This window comes from Chiroxiphia lanceolata, chromosome 26 (assembly GCF_009829145.1).
Source record: "Chiroxiphia lanceolata isolate bChiLan1 chromosome 26, bChiLan1.pri, whole genome shotgun sequence".
NCBI classification, from domain to species: Eukaryota; Metazoa; Chordata; class Aves; order Passeriformes; family Pipridae; genus Chiroxiphia; species Chiroxiphia lanceolata.
Window position 1 is genome coordinate 4,569,163 of NC_045662.1, and position 17,014 is coordinate 4,586,176.

Sequence of the window (17,014 nt, forward strand, 5' to 3'; positions counted from 1 at the left end):
CATCACCTGCCGAGCGTTCCAGCCACGCTCCTCTCCTGGTGCAGGAGCTCCACCTCCAGGAGCTGCTCTGGGAGCTGCAGGTGCTCCTGGGCCAGCGGTTGATAATCCTGAGCTGCCAAATCCTCACTGAGTTTGTTGTACAGGTTGGAGTCACAGAATCCCGGGATCATTTAGGCTGGAGGAGCTGTAGGATCAGTGTCCCTAAGGGAACACAAAGCGGGTGCATCCTCCCCTCTGAAAGACAAGGCTAAAAGTAAACTGCAAGTGTTTGATTACAAGAACCTCAGTTAGGAGAGAACGTAGGTTTAGTCTAAAATTCAAGTCAGGATTATTTACTACTAGAATTTTTTTATGGTTGAATCAAATTAGTGCACTTTCAAGGATTTTGAGAACATCTGAACCAAGCTCCTGCCTTCAGCCTATAAGTGTTAAAATTCCTTGGATACTTATCACAGATTTCAGTGTTCTTCATGTTGTTACATTTTCTCTCCATACGATATTTTTCTTACAAGAACATATTACGTTGTCAGGAAGACTTTTGGGAGGTGAATTTGCAGAGGTTAAACGAAACCATACTTTGAATTTCTCAGGTTTGAAGTTCATTTGAAGCTCAGTTGACCAGAGTCGACCGTGCCTGAGTGGTCACATTAGTGATTGGTCCCTTGATATAAGTAATACCAGCGATTATCTGAATTTAACATGTGGCCTCTCTCAGTCTGACTGTTGGGTCCAGATGTTCTCTGATTAACTGTCTCATTGGAGTCTGATTTAACGGTTGTGATTGTATCAGCCCTGCTGGACTTCAGGAATTGTAATTTTAGCACTGTTTTCTCTGGGCAATCTTATCTTAACGGTAAGGGAAGGGAAGAGCTCACACAGTTTCATCTCTTTCTGTGCTATTTTTTAAGAGGGAGGCTGTGAAGGTGTTCATATCTGAAAGGATAACGTTAACAGGTGTCATAAATAAAACAAATTTCACCTGGGACAAGCACTGGAAAAAGCCTGGGGCCTGCAGGGATGTGGGATGACATTCCCTCTATGCTCCCATCCAGCACTGGGGGTGTACAAAATTGAGGAAAACTAGCAAATTAGTCACACTTTGAAAAATTAAAGAGAAAAATAAAATCCCCTGGTAGTTTCAGCATAGCACTAACCGTAAGTTTTCCAGCCCCAGTCCCTCTGTCTCAGGGAATCCCACTCTGCTCCCCCAAATTCTGTTTGTAGTGCATTTAAATGTGTTAAATTCCCTTTCTTTCCCTAAACCACGGCCCAGTGGCTGTGCACTTTGTCCTGTTCAGCTCCAACTTTGGGAATGCTCAGCTTTGGGCAACATTTGTCCTTTATCCCTATTTTTGTTAGTACAACTGTGACGCATTTTGGGAACCTTTAGAATGAAAACCCTAAAAACCACTAGAGCATTAAGAAATTGGTAATAAAAGGGTGCAAAATTACAGATTTACACAGGAATAGTCATCTTGATAAGAAAAATCCTTGTATTAAATAAGATGCTGTAAGAATCAGTTACATACTTCAAGTTTTCTGACTCGCACGAGCTTGGAAACGACGTGTGTTGTTTGGTGGGGGTTATTTTGCAATTAATTGTACAACTAGATAAATTACACTGTGCTTTAATGATGGAGAGACGCTGGTATTAATGAAGTAGAAAATACACATCTGAGCGCCTGGAAAATGACGCCTGGCTGATTTTGGGTTTTTTTCTTATTTTCCTTCCAACTCTCGCTGCTGCGTTTCCATTCGATCTGTTCCTATTTTTGTTTGAAGTCACAGTAAAACCGAGGAGGTTCGTGGCCACCGAGCCCTCACTCCACAAAGCGGAATGATGGAAGTTTCTCTCCTGTTTTTAGAAGTGAAATTTTCCCACCGGGTGCCTTCTGCACGGGGGTCGTTCGGGAATTACCACTCACCTCTGCTTTATACAGCATCTAAGCAAAACAGATACTTGTGTTTTGTGCAAAAATGGGTATTGAACAACAGGGCTAAGAAAATACTAAGAGGCACAAAGATAAAATAAACTCAAAGCCAGTATGTCCAAGTCATAAATGCAAAATTTGCGACTTTTGTTGCTGCTCTGGCCCGTAGTGACACAAAAAGAGACCCGAGGAGTGGGACAGGTCCAGCGTTCACACCCTCCCAGGGTGTTTATTGTCACCACATCCTCGTTGGGGTTGTTGTCTCTGCTGTCTGGCTGGAAGTTGATACTGCTGAGAGGTGATTGCTCCTTCCTTTGTTGGCAAACAATGATCTCATAAAAGCTGTTGGGAAAAAGGGAGCTGAGTGCTGGAGTCAGAGGAGAAACAAAGCCAGGGTGGGCCAAAAAGGCTTGAGCTCCTTTCCCTTCCCCAAATGGATATCTGCAATGGGGTAGAAGAAAAACATGGAGAAAAGTTGCCTTATCTCTGACTGTGTTGCCTCAATTAATAAAAACCCTCAGGTTGCTACTGTTTCACTTCACGTTTTATAATTCCCCAGTACTTACAGTCTCCAGATTTTCAATACACACATGGAATTGTTTGCTTCTTGTTGTTTAAGGAAAGAAACTTAGGTATAGCATTGCATTTTTGATTATTTCCCCTCCCCAGTTTATAATCTTATGGGATGTACTCTCTTTATTCACTAAGGAATATGGGAGTTTTGAATTCCTGACATGTCTTCCCCCCCAGTGTGTTGATTCCATCCCTGAGGTGTTTGTCACAAACACTGGGGATTCTGCCTTGAATTTGGAATCTCTGCTGGCTCTTTCAGCCTCAGCACTTGTCTGCTGTGTCTCAGGCTGGTTCAGGTACAGGGATCTCTCCTCCTGGGCGAGGAGCAGCCCTGGTGTGTGTCTGTGGGGTTTTGTGGAGATGAATCATCAGTTAATACCTGTCAAACCCAGGTAGTCACAAGAACCCTCCAATATGCACCGTATTGACTCCCTTCTTGTTCCCCGGCATCTGAATCCCATTAACAGCTGTCAAAACCTGGTAAACTATTTATATGCTTTCACAATTTGTTTAATTGGATAGTTAGGAAATGGCAGACAAGAAAAGCTTTTCTTTTTCCTTTTTTTTTTTTTTTTTTTCCTTTAGTCTGGCTGAACATCTGTAGCATTAGGGGCTCATTATCTCTGAATTGGCACAGCAAATCAGCAGCATCATTAAAATGCCACATTAAGATGATTAAGTTTCTTTGTTACCCAGTTGACTTTTTGCATGTGCTGAGGATTTCACGATTATGACCCCACTCCTTGTAAAACACTTGAGCTACATCACCCTTTCCTGCGTTGTCTTTAATGGCTTCTGGGTTTTATTCCTTGTGCTTTTCCTAAAGCTCCTGGTAAACTTTGCTTAACAACAGGACAAAACTTACCTTCTCTTCTCTTCTCTGTATTTGATGCCAAAGTCTTGGATTAATTGGAGAAATTGGGGGATTTTCCTTCTGAAACCTCCTCCTAGAGAAAACAGCTAAGATTAAGAAACCCTCCACCGTGTTCTAATTATTTGTTGCTCTTGACTTTTTTCATTCCTGCATTTTCAGCCTGGAGAAGAGGAGGTTGTGTGGAGACCTCACAGCACCTTCCAGGATCTGAAAGGCCCACAAGGAAGCCAGAGAGGAACTGTTTATCAGGAACCAGGGTGACAGGATAAGGGGAAATGGCTTCACACTGAAAGATGGGAAATTTAGGCTGGATATAGGGAAGAAATTCCTCCATGTGAGGGTGGGGAGGCCCTGGCACAGGTTGCCCAGAGAAGCTGTGGCTGCCCCTGGATCCCTGGAAGTGTCCAAGGCCAGGTTGGACGGGGCTTGGAGCAACCTGGGCTGGTGGAAGGTGTCCCTGCCCAGGGCAGGGGGTGGGACTAGAAGAGCTTTAATGTCCTTCCAAGCCAAACCCTCGGTGATTCTCTGATTTTACAGAGCACACACAAGCACTGTTTGGGTGGTGACTCAGTCTGAAGTTGCCACCGCAGCTTTATTTTGGATTTTTTCCAGAACCCATTGTTTTTACAGTGTTTCAGGTGAAACAAAAATATTACTCTGGAGTATGTCTTTCATCTTGTAATCATCTCCCCAGGAAATGAAACCATGTGCATCAGCCTTAACGCATCACACCAGTACTTTGTTGTGTAAAAGCTGCAGGTTTTTTTTTTTTTCTCAGTGTATATTAACTCCATGAACCACCTCAAGAAAAATAGTTCCCTGGCTTGGACACCAGGGGTGGGTTGTTTCTCTTATAACCTCTTTACTTTCCTGATAGAAGAGATGACAGCACTTCTTTATTTCCACTGTGGGAACTTGGTTAGTGCTTTTAGGGATAATTGTGTTTTTCCTCTGTTAAATTTCCCTTTTCTACATGAAGTCACGTTCACCATCCTCTTGATTAAGGTGGACCAGCCTGGAAACTCCCTGGTCTGATTAAAATAGGTTGATATGATTTTTAAGTGAAGGATACAAACCTTCCACAGAGCTGCCAATCTCCTGATCTCACTGTGCGTACCAGGGCAGAGCAAAAGTCAGGGCTGAAAAAGGAATTTGGTGCTTCCAGACTCTGCGACCACTTGGTTAATTTTAGTCTGACTTGCACTGAGCCACTTTTTCCTCAGACTGTTTTTCACCAAAGCTGTCTCCTGTGTGGCTCTCAGGGAGGCACAGCAGCCTCTAAACCTTAACAGGTGAAAAATTCCAACCCTCCTAATGTAGATTTGCTTGAAAACAGCCTCTTCCCTTGTGGCTTCTGCTGTTCTCAGCCATCAGAAAGTGAATTTTTCTGTTGAGGTGTTTCTAACGTCCGCATGAAAGCGCTCAAGCTCTGGTGGGATGTTGTGGACAGCTGGAACAATGGTGATGTTTTTTGGGGAATGTAGGGGTGGAAAACCCTCGGTGAGAGCTCAGGGGCACCCTTCTCTCTCAGTACAAGGAAACACCAGCCTGAAGTGCAGCGTGGAAATGCCAGCGGTGATTATTTTCCTCATGGGATGGTTTGCCCAGCCAGGACGTGCCAGGGGGGTCCCAAACCGCGAGGTGCCACACCAACCCTGGCACAGCTCTGGAGCTGAGCCAGGAACTGTGGTGGGAAACAGCAGGAAACGGTGCAGAAGCCTCTGCTGGAGGTCACGGCGTGGCCTTCACGGCCAAAGAGCCGCGTGCGCCGCGGGCGAAAGGTGAGACGTTGGGTAGAAAGTGGGAATTGAAATTGTGTCTGAAAGTACCAACAAGGTGCAGCTGCACCGGGTACTTCCTTTTACCGCACTGGGCAGGATGTAGCAAATTATTTTGGAGCTGCCTCCCTTTGAGAGGGAAAAAAACAACCAGCCCATCAGAAAAAAAAAAAAAGCACTTTTTTTTTTTACCTTTTTTTTTTTTCTGGAAAAGAAACTGTGCTGAAAGCTGCTGTCAGCAACTGGCAATCATTTTTCCTTGGAGTGATGGAAATGGATGTATAAACTAATTTTGAAGGAATCTTGATAGCAGGATCGCCCTCGCAGCCTCAGACATGAAGTTGGCAGCAGAAGGCACCTGCAGAGGAAGCAGGAATTCATGGGATGTGAAACAGAGCTGGTGCTGAAGAATCCATGGAGAAAACCAGTTCATTTTGGGTGAATTTGGAGCTTTCTGTGACCCTCTGAGCAAATACCCAAACCTGTGTGAGCTCATCAGGGACCAGGGCAGCCAGTTCCACCATCAACCTCTAAACATTGTCTAGGACAGAGGGATAAAAACACACAATATGGGGGGAAAACCCCATCCTTCTGCAGATATCCTCATCCAGGGAGAGCACAAGAGGGATCTTGGAGTTTTCCACACTACCACAGTCTTGTGTGGGATGAAGGAATCATCACCCACCTTTTCCCTCTGCCTCAACTCAGACAGGTTGGCTGGGCTTAGTGAATAATTTAGGACAGAGGAGCGATCTTCTCACTAAAATATAGTTGAAAATTTTGATTTCATGGAAGTTGGGGTTGCCAGATCTTTCTTTTTCAGCTCTGCTTTTATGTCGCCACCTCATTTTCGCTGCCACCCATTGTTTGTTCTTGGTATTTGATGTGGTTTATTACTCAGAACCAGAGCTAATACATATTCAGCAGTTTGTGTTCTGCACTTGGGAGAAAGGACGAGTGGTTCAGTGCCAGATTGAACTGTCTAACCCTGGGCTGCAGGGAGGAGCAGGTGGCCAGAGAACAAGACTCTCAAACAGGAAGCCACGTGGTGCATCTCGTGGGGCTTGTCTTCACTGGGGAGCTTGAGACACAACTGGAGTTTCAGCCGTGGTTTGTCTCTGTCAGAGAATCATGGAATGCTTTGGGAAGGGAGGGACCTTAAAGCCCATCCAGTTCCACCCCCTGCCATGGGCAGGGGCACCTTCCACTAGCCCAGGTTGCTCCAAGCCCCGTCCAACCTGGCCTTGGACACTTCCAGGGATCCAGGGGCAGCCCCAGCTTCTCTGGGCAACCTGTGCCAGGGCCTCCCCACCCTCACAGGGAGGAATTTCTTCCCTATATCCAACCTAAATTTCCCATCTTTCAGTATGAAGCCATTCCTCCTTGTCCTGTCACCCCAGTTCCTGATGCAGAGTCCCTCTCTGGCTTCCTTGTGGCCCCTCCAGACACTGGAAGGTGCTCTGAGGTCTCCACACAACCTCCCCTTCTCCAGGCTGAACAGCCCCAAATTTCTCAGCCAGCTTTAAGCAGAAAAAAGCCCTCCTGGCAATCACTGAGGGTTTTAGTGGAAGTGCTGGAGTTAACAGTGGAGAGGAAATGCAGCACCACAAGTTGGGAATCACCAGCTGTTTATACAGTGTGACCCATTTGCTTATGTTTTCACATTGTTAGTAAATCATTAGCTACTTGCTACATCCGCCTTTGTCAATGCCTCTGGATTCCTCCAGACATGGAGACAGGCCCAGGGACCTGTTTGAAGGCCATGAATGCTGATCTTCAGGAGGCTTCAGGTTCTTTGCCACACCCTCATGATATGATTTTGGACAAATCTTTCGATTTTTCTGGGATACATTTATTTATCAGGAAATCCTTCCCCTGCCTCTGCTAGTTTTACTCACACAGTAAATCAGGACTGTCGACTGCTCCTCACACATCTGAGAGCTGTGGATAAAAATTGTGATTTGCAAGTGAAAATTGGGATTATTGATTAGGTTTAACTGAGGAGAATCTGTACCATGGGAGCACTGGGAGTCTTACACTGCTCAGACACATTTCGTAGGAGTGTTCCAAGCACCAGAGATTCCACAGGAAGATAAAAGTTACAAGATGTAATTATCCTTTTTAATTTGTGTCTTTCTGTATTTCCAGTTCACAGGAGCAGACTGAGATGCTGATTTCTATAGAAATAATAATTGTGAGTGATGTGAACAAGTGTTTTCTTTTGAATCCTGACTAGTTCCCTGTAATTTCAGGAGAAGTTTGTACTGTATTATGCTTTCATAATCTGTAAAAAGAAATTATCCATCAGGCAGGTCAGTGTTTTTAAGGGTTTTCTCACTAAGTGTCCATGACCAGTTTAATTTCTTCATCTTTGGGGTTTCAGTAACACTTTTAGGAAATGGGTAATGTCATTTTATATAATTCTTGGTCCTTTTTTCTCCTAAGGTACTTCACTGTGCACAAGATGAGCATCTTTTCACTCCTGTGCTTTGTTTTACCTGCAGATGATGTGATCAAAGTGAAGGGTGAATACAGTGAGAGAGAGGAGAGTGCTTTAAATTCCGAGCCTATGGAAAACCCGGAGGAATCTGAGCTGCCTTACGCCTATCCCAGAGAATATAACGAGTATGAGAGCATTAAACTGGAGAGACACTCGGGTTCCTATGACCACGTCAGGCCAGCTAGTGGGAAGATGACTTGTGATATCTGTGGATTAGCCTGCATTAGCCTCAATGTCTTGATGGTTCATAAGCGTAGCCACACTGGTAAATATCCCTATGTTGTTCTTGTAAGAGCTGGGTATTGACAGGATAATGATTTTTAATTCAGGCTACTTATTTTGAAAAAGGATCCCAAAACCAGGCTTTCCTTGTTCTGTCCTGGACGCCACGTGTGATCTGTAGCAAGTTACCCACTGTTCTGTGCCTCACTTTACCCACCCTTCTTCTCATCAGGATTGAATGTTATTAAAAGCATTTTCGTGAGGCATTTTAAGAATTTTGGATGAAAGGCACTATGTGATGTCAGTATTTCAGGCACAAAGCACGAGTTAGTTTGGTTTTGTGCTGCCATTTCCAGCCTGTGTATGTACTTCTCTCTGTGCTATACTTGGGCAACAAACCAATGAGCATCTTAAGTTTCAACCTGCAGTAAGATAAGGCCTTTTTTTTTTTTTTTCTTCTAAAAATTGCTGGCTTGTTGGAATCAGCCTCCTCCAGAGCACTTCTTTCCATGGCAGAACTGTGCAGTGCTTTCCATAGTCGTACATATGCTACGAGCAGCTCTGACACCAGAGCTGCACCTCCCTCCCACTGAAATCCCACTCTGTGTGTTTCTATAGAAAGAAGTCGATCCAGTATCTCATTCTTTCCTCTTCCAAAAAGGCAGAGGGCGACCTGATACCCACGTAACCATTAAATGTCCTTTTCTGTATGTCATTTTAAGGTGAACGGCCATTCCAGTGTAATCAGTGCGGAGCTTCCTTTACTCAGAAGGGAAACCTCCTCCGCCACATTAAACTACACACAGGGGAAAAACCTTTTAAGTGCCACCTGTGCAGTTATGCCTGCCAGAGGAGGGATGCGCTTACGGGTCACTTAAGGACACATTCTGGTAAGTGACTTCACAGGCACCTCACGTGGTTCAGGTGTGTGTCACTGGGACACTCGGGGTGCAAGAGACAGTCAGCAAGGTTTGCTCGGCCTGCTCGAGAGCCCACACGGAGCAGGGACCACTCCCTGTGCTCGTGGAACACACTCAGGCTCTGCTCTTAGTGCGGGGGAACACGTGTCACAGCCCACAAACCTCCTTGCACAAACACCTCCGTGGGATTTTCACAGAATCAGTTAGGTCAGAAGAGTCCAATCCCAGGTCATCGAGTCCAACCTTTGACCCATCACCCGCCTGACAACTCATTTTCTGATGAGCAGAGCTGGCTTTGCCAGCAAGCTCTGAACTCGAGGAGAGTGTGAGACGTGCTTTGCTGGGATTTCCTCCCATCCCATCCTGAGCTGTGAGGAAAACTCCAGGAGCACAGTCCTGGACAGAATGACTCTATTGCCAATTGACACCTCTCTGTGGTCTAGTGCCTTTCATCTGAATCTCTTAACATGCTCACAGATGGTTCTTCTCCAGCCTGGTAGGGTGTTCTGTCCATTTTACAGATGGGGAAATGGAGGCACAGAGCTGAGGTGACTTGAATAACAAGCCAGGTAAAAATTGGTCTTAGTTCCCCCAGTTCTGCAGGAGCCAGGTTGTGCTTGCCCTTGGATTTGTGTATATCCTGTGTTCTACAAGGGCCCAGAAAGAAAATATTGACTCTAAATGACAGATGTTATCTCTGCACTGCACTGCACAGAAAAAAAGTTCAACCTCACAAAGAATCAAAGTCAAAAATGAGCTTATCTGCCACAGATAAATGAGATTCTGATTTAATCAAGACCAGCAGAGTGGTGGTGACTGTCCCCCACCAGCACAATGCTAAAACCTGGCCTTGGACACTCCAAGGGATGGAGCAGCCACAGCTGCTCTGGGCAACCTGTATCAGGGCCTCACCACCCTCACAGGGAAGAATTTTTCCTACTATCTAATTTTAGAGGATGTCTGTTCCCAAACCAGTACTGAGATAATTTAGGAAGCACTTCCAGTCCTTGTGTATGAGGCACAGGGAAAGGCCGTGTGGGGATCTTGAGTTTCAAACAGGTTTGCTTTAGTTTAAATGAATTAGGAACATCATTCCCTCTACAACAAATGCCTTTGGAAATTAAATCAGTTTAATGAAATCCTTGAAGAATTCTGTACAGGCAGGACCCAGGTCAGACACTCAGGGCTGTGGCAGTCCTGGTTTGGCAGCGATAGCCTTCCCTAGGGAAGCTACTCCAAGGAAAGCAGTTACAGGGCCCTGGGAACAGTGTTCTCATTTAAATCCTCTTCTTAGGGTATGGTCCTCTTCTTAGAGCTTAGGGTATGAGGAGGAACTCTGTATCTGGTGGTTTCACCCTCGTGTCACCCTAAATTTGTGACGATTAAACTCAGCAGGAATTTCGAGCATTCTCCATGAGCTGAACATAAGCTGTTGGTAATTACGTGCTGAACGTCAGGAGAGGGTGTTTTAATGGTCTCTTGTAGTTATTTTAATGAAGTTGTTATTTATTTTTTTCCAGTGGAGAAGCCATACAAATGTGAGTTTTGTGGCAGGAGCTACAAGCAGAGGAGCTCGCTGGAGGAGCACAAGGAGCGGTGCCGGACTTACCTGCAGAACGCTGGCATGTGTGAGGCTGGTGAGTTTATCACAGTGGTTTTGGGGGTTTGGTGCATTACAGGGCTTAAAAAAGGGCGTCTGGTGAGCTGTTAACCCACAGCCTGAGAACAGCTTTTCCTCCACTTGTTTTCAGTAACCCGAGGGGCTGTAATGTTATAAAGGGGCTGGTTCAACGCAGCCCTCAGGCAGGTAGTTAAAGAGTGCTTTTATTTTAATCCCTTTTTTATTTCACAGTTACTTTGAATAAAACATCTAAAGTACCTTGTACCCAGCATTTCTGTAGGTGATACTCACAGTGAGTTAAATTATTCCTGCATTAATGCCATTATGTGGCTCATTTTATGGGATGAGTTTTTGACAACAGTTGTTCATGTCTCAGTCTGTTTGGTGGTTCCTCTTCTTTTGAATAAGAACTATTAGTCAGAATCTGTTAAAATTTACAGAAGTTTTAGTGGCCTGGATCCAGGGCATGAAAATGGGTTGGTATCCCAAAAATCCGTGACAGATCAGCTTAGGAGGGAGCGAGAGGTAAGGGACTGCTTTGAGTACAGAGCTGCCTTTGCAAAAGGATGAAGGTAAAATATATCAAAGCTTGTTTTTTCTTATTTTCCCCTTTTCCGTCTTAGTGCTGCAGTTCCAAAACACTTTGGTGGAAAATAACCACCATAATATTTGTCCCTGCTTCACCCAAACCATTCAAATCCTAAAATGAACTGTGTGATTTAAGTCCCACCAAACACCAGTAAGTCAGGGAAGAATTTCTTTTCCCATTCAGAGTCAGGGACTGATTGTGACCTTTCAAGGGGTTCTATGACTGATCTGAGCAGAATTCCAGAATTCAGGTTCCTATTCCTTTGTAATGCAGTCTTAAAAACCAAAGAGTGGAATCATGGAATCATAGGATGGCTTGGGTGGGAGGGACATTAAAGCCCATCTAGTCCCACACCCTGCCATGGGCAGGAACGCCTTCCACTAGCCCAGGTTGCTCCAAGCTCCTTCCAACCTGGCCTTGGACACTTCCAGGGATCCAGGGGCAGCCCCAGCTTCTCTGGGCAACCTATGTCAGGGCCTCCCCACCCTCACAGGGAGGAATTTCTTCCAAATAACTCTATCAACAATAGTAAGGACAATCATCACAGGCCAGGCCTGAAAAGCAGTGTGAAGAGCCATCGGTGTGTGGTGAAAACTGTGAGCACAGGAGTCCTTACCCTGTGCAGGGTGAGCAGGTTGGTGTTTCAGGCACACGTGAAACCTCCCAAAGAACGAGACTTAGCAAAGAGTTTTGTGAGGGTTTTTTTAGAATTTTATAGTTTTTGGAGGGCTCTCTCATCAGCACATGACGGTTTTTTTAGAGCTTTAGTAAAAGTAACTGGCTATCAGCACATCAGCGAGTTCTGGTTTTCATGAGAACCCTTTACACATTGTAGCTGTGGTTTGTGTTACAGTACACGCTCCCCTGTGCAATCACCCGGGGTGTCCACCTGTGAAAATGGAAAACCTGAGACCTCCCACTGCTCTCAGTGATTCTCAGGGTTCAGATGCACTTCAGAACAGAGACATTTCACTCCTTATCCCAGCCTGTGGTGCAGTCCTTGCTGCAGTGGGCAGGGAGCCTTGGCTGCTCACAGGGAATGCAAATTCCCACTGTTACAGGAGGTGGCTGCTCCCTCTGCCTTGGAGACCTTCACACTCTTACAAATACTGCAGTGTTTTTAGGGGAGTAGGAAGTTTTATGAAAAATGGGAACTTCTGGGGCATTTCCATCCAATTTCCTGGTACCAGCAGGATGTTGGGTGACAGAACCAGGGAGAGGAAAGACTTGAAAGGCCCTCAGGAGGCCATTTAGTACATTTTATTTTTTTTTCCCTAAGTGTAGCATTTTGCACTTGTGTTTAGTAAACATCCTCTTTCCATTTCTGACCCTTTTCCTACCTCTTCACATCACCTCCAATTCTTGATGCTTTTCTGAAACCCTTGCAAGCTTCTCAACCTGGTCTAGTGGGAGGTGTCCCTGCCCATGGGGGTTTGGAATTACTGAATCTGTAAGGTTCCCTCCAACTCAAACCATTCTGTGATTCTCACATGGAACCATCTTTAACCACAAATATGCTCTCCATGCCACCATCCATAACTAATTTAAATATTTAAAGGCATCGGGACCACAGCAACCATTCCAGTTCCTTTTTTAGCACCAGGTTTACACATTCCAAATGTGGAAATATTTCCAAAAGAAAAGCTTTACGTAACAATACTGTTGGAGCATTGTCCCTGATAACCATCTCTGCTCACATTGTTCTCATTGCACAGTCACCCAGCTCTGTTCCACTCTCCATTCTTGAGTGACCACACAGAGATGCTACAGGAAGCAATGCCTCTAATTTCAGCTCTGCTCTGTACTCGAGGGCTTTGCTCGCGATATCCGCACGTTCTAAAAATTCTGCTCACACTGGCGGTGTGGCAGAAACCACACTATGGAAACAGCTCAGAGCAGGGGGATGTGGGGTGTGCTCAGGGCTGGGACAGCAGCCTCTCTCTCCACAGCTACAGGGGGACACAGCGGCCCAGACAGGGAGATCCCACCCCTGGAAGTGTCCAAGGGCGGCTTGGACGGGGCTTGGAGCAACCTGAGGGAGTGGAAGGTGTCCCTACCTCTGGCAGGGGGTGGGACTGGATGGGCTTTAAGCTCCCTCCCAGCCCAGACCACTCTGTGATGGCCAGCACTGTTTGGAGAGGTGGCTCCTCACCCAGTGATCACAAGACAACATAAACAGTCACCCATAATGGATAAATCACATTGGCAGGACAATTTTCTTCTGGAAGCACTTTATAAAGTCAGGATCACACCTGACACGTACACTGAGGCTGGAGCAGTGCTGGGAGCACCAAGGAGACACCCCAGGGGGAGCAGGGGAGACCACCCTCAGCCCCAGTGCTGGCTAAGCAGGAGAGGGGCACCCAGGCTGAAAAGTGGCAGCGGGGATGAATATTTTTACGTGAGTCTCCAAACATACTGGAGTAATATAGGATAAAAACCAGAGCAGCAGAGCAGTGTGTTATTCCCTTTCAGGCACTTCATGCCCTGCATGGGGCTGGTCTGTCACGGGGTTACAGGACTGTGGCAGAGCTGAGCTGGGCCCTGGTATCCCATCGTTCCTGACTCAGACTCGTAGCTGGTGTTTGTACCTCTGATACACTTTACGTTTTCAAAGTGCTGAACAAACATGAACAAATAGTTCTGGCTGAGGTTTGGTGAGTCATGGTTTGTGCTGACTGAAACCCGTGTGATAGCAGGAGCAGCACCAGCAAACAGGGAAAGGCTGCTCAGAGCTGGGAAGGATGAAGCTGCACTTTCAGCACTTGCTGTACTTGGCAAACAGCAATTTAAGTCTAATAATTAATAAATCTGCATTTAGCAGGACTGAAGTGAAACCAAAGTGTTCCTATCACCTTCCTCTGGCAGTGCTTCTCTCTTGCTTAGGGAGAAGCAAGAGAGTCCCCCTTGCCTTAAGGGACTTACAAAAAAAGGAGGGAGAGGGGCTTTTTATGTAGGTAGAGAGTGATAGGACAAGGGGGAATGGTTTCACACTGGCAGAGGATAGGGATAGAAGGGATATTGGGCAGAAATTCTTGGTTGTGAGGGTGGTGAGGCCCTGACATAGGTTGCCCAGAGAAGCTGTGGCTGCCCCTGGATCCCTGGAAGTGTCCAAGGCCAGGTTGGACAGGGCTTGGAGCAACCTGGGCTAGTGGAAGGTGTCCCTGCCCATGGCAGGGGGTGAGACTGGATGGGCTTTAAGGTCCCTTCATTCCAATCCTGTGATTCTGTATTCAGGTATGTCAGTGTATGTGCACAGCAACCAGGACTCTTTCACAGTGAGATCCAACCTTTTGTACTACTTTGGAAAAGCAAATCACCCCTCCTTGTCCTCTTTATTTAGATCCCAACTCCTACAGACACAGGCACTCTCCTAAGATGTGTCCAGTTGTCACCACAGTGACCCCTGACACTGGAACTCTCAGCAATGAGTTTGCTCTTTAATATAATAGTTTTTAATATAAAAGTGCCACTGCAGAGCCGTGTTGCTGAGGTGTGAGCAGGGCTGGGGGGAAGCTGCAGCAGTTACGATCAGTATTAGTGTGGTAGTAGTGAAATGAGGTGGCAGCTCTCCAGCTCAAGGCCTGTGCAGCCTCCAGGAGCTGAGAGCAAGCACAGCCCCTGTGCAGTGCTGGGCACTGCTTAACACGGCTGGGAAGAGCTCTGGAAAAAGGGAAGAGCCTTAAGTGGCCCAGTCCCATGAGGGTGATCGCAGGGCACAGACACTTTTCCTAAAATTGGACATTCTGGAGGTTAGTGAGCTTTAAAACATCAGAGAGAAAACACTCATAGTTAGTTTTAGCTGTAGCATTTAGGGAGAAAAATGAAGTGACACTAACACCTGGAAAAACAAGGAGTTAGAAGTGAATTTTGAAAGGTTCTATTGTTTTGATTTTAATGGAACACTGATATATTTCATAAGAGTTTCTTAGTGATTCGTTAAGACAGCTATGACTGATATCTGAAAAGTGCAGCAAGAGGCCTGATCATCTTCTCCTCAGCCTGGAGCACTGTGTGAGTGTGCAGGTGTCACCCAGCCTTACTCAGAATAAAAAAGAAAGGCTTGCAGAGCTCCTGTCTCCATCTGCAATTTAACCAGCCTTCCAGCCAGTTCATTCACTTCCTCTCGCTCTCACCGATACTGGTTTGCATGGTCTGTGCTCCCCCGAGCGAGCTCGGGGCTGTGCTGGCTCCCACTGACCACAACTGGTGCCCAAAGAGCAGGAACGACAGAAAAAGCAAAAAAAACCCCAACTTTACATCAGATCTCCAAACTGTTTCCTCCAGTCACTGTGGCAAATCGGAGATTAAACCAGTCAGCTCTTCCTTTATTTTATCTTTTTTTTTTTTTCTTTTCACCTACGTGTTGTGTGTGCTTTTTTTTTTTTTCTCCCTTTTTCTTTTTTTTTTTTTTCTCTTCCTTTGCACGTTTTCCAACGTAGCCAGCGTGGAGGCGAGGCACATCAAGGCAGAGATGGGGAGTGAAAGAGCCCTTGTGCTGGACAGGCTAGCGAGCAACGTGGCAAAGAGGAAAAGCTCAATGCCTCAGAAATTTATTGGTAAGAACAAAACCCCTTTTCATCCTCAGCAGTTCAATACGTGCGAGTCGGTAACCTCGGGGACAATGTCTCTGCTTCTTTTAAATACCCTGCTCAGTCTTAGCATCCAGTGCAAAAGAATAAAGTAACTTGGGTTGTTCTGATGGGGTTTTAGTGATTTGTCGTAGGGGGTTGATTAAAATATAAAGAATTTACTCTGTTGGCTGCTTAAACTGGGTGGAAGCTGCTGTTGTGCTTTGTGTTTATTTATGTAGTTGGTTTTTAAATATATTTATATTTATAAATGCTGTTTCATATGCTGTTTTCATACCTGTGCATTTGAAATGTTCTCTGCTGGGATCTAGAACAGGCAAAGAACAGGAAGGGTAATGTTTTCCCAGCAGGAGCTGAAGCTTCCTGCAGGATTCCTGTGTGCAATAAGGCCTAAAGACAGAAAAGTATTGGATTTCTGTTAGTCATCCTCCTAAATTTGACTATGATTAAAAAATATCAGATCCTTTCTTGTGGTAATTTAAGCAACCAGATGTTTCCATAGCATTTTCTTTGCATTTAATTGTACGTGATCAGAGTTATGCATGTCGGGGATCTTAAATACTCGTTGGGCAGGTTCTGTGTTCCAGAGCATGCCAGATCCTCTTGGCCAGTCTGATTTCATCAACCCACCTTTAAAGAGAAAAAAACACCAGTCTGTGTCCTGAGGAAAGCCCTGAGTCAGCAGCTGTATAATCCTGGTGCTGCTGAAGCCTTATTTGTGCTGTTTGTATGGTTATTTACCGTGCCAAGTGCTGCTGTTTTGGCTGAACATAAGGTTCACCTTCCGTGGTGTTCCCCTGAGTGGGAGTGCAGGGGGGGCTCCCTGGGCTGCTGCAGCCACACCCACCTGGCAAGGGGTGTTCAGAGCACCTGTCCTGGTAAAGGTGTGCTCCTGGGCCCACCCCAGGGAAAGGTGTGTGCGCTCCTGGGTCCATCCACCTGGGAAACCAACTCCATTTTTGAAGGTAACATAGCTCTTAGTGGGTTTGTGGGGTAACACTGGGCTTTCATCTACAAAAAGTGAGCTCTTTTATTTATTTATTTAGTCTTAGTGTGGCTTTCTGAAGGTCACCTTGTTGCACAGCCACACCATCTGAGTGCCTTTGGTGCTCAGAACTGAAACTGGGTCTGTGGGGCTCAGCCGTGTGCTGTGATTCAAAAAGGAATGCTAATGCAAATGGCTTTGTAATTCTTTAGCTTCCTTTTTTATTTTTTTGGTGGTTTTTTTTTTTAGCTTTTTTCCAGCTCTCTTGGTGTACAATTGGCACCAGTTTGATCTGTAGGTATTTTATCAAACACATCTACAGCAGGATGCACCCCAGTGGTGTGTGGCTTAAGTTCAGAACTAGTGGGGTTTGGGTTTGCTTTGCCAGCCCGTGAGTTACTGTGTGGCACAGACCCTGTGGGATTTGTG

General features: G+C 45.7%; 1 protein-coding gene across 4 annotated transcripts in view; it reads left to right on the top strand.

Annotated features, from left to right (window-relative positions):
- IKZF3 (IKAROS family zinc finger 3) overlaps positions 1 to 17,014 on the top strand; it is a 35,806-nt gene that overhangs the window by 14,367 nt on the left and 4,425 nt on the right. For 2 of the 4 annotated variants that reach the window (XM_032711074.1, XM_032711075.1), the window contains exons 7-10: positions 7,661 to 7,921; positions 8,601 to 8,768; positions 10,319 to 10,435; positions 15,451 to 15,567. In XM_032711074.1, coding sequence (XP_032566965.1) covers positions 7,661 to 7,921; positions 8,601 to 8,768; positions 10,319 to 10,435; positions 15,451 to 15,567 — 663 coding nt within the window. Of the gene's footprint in view, positions 1 to 7,304; positions 7,351 to 7,660; positions 7,922 to 8,600; positions 8,769 to 10,318; positions 10,436 to 15,450; positions 15,568 to 17,014 lie in introns of all 4 variants that reach the window. The other 2 variants (XM_032711078.1, XM_032711076.1) reach the window with 2 other exon arrangements.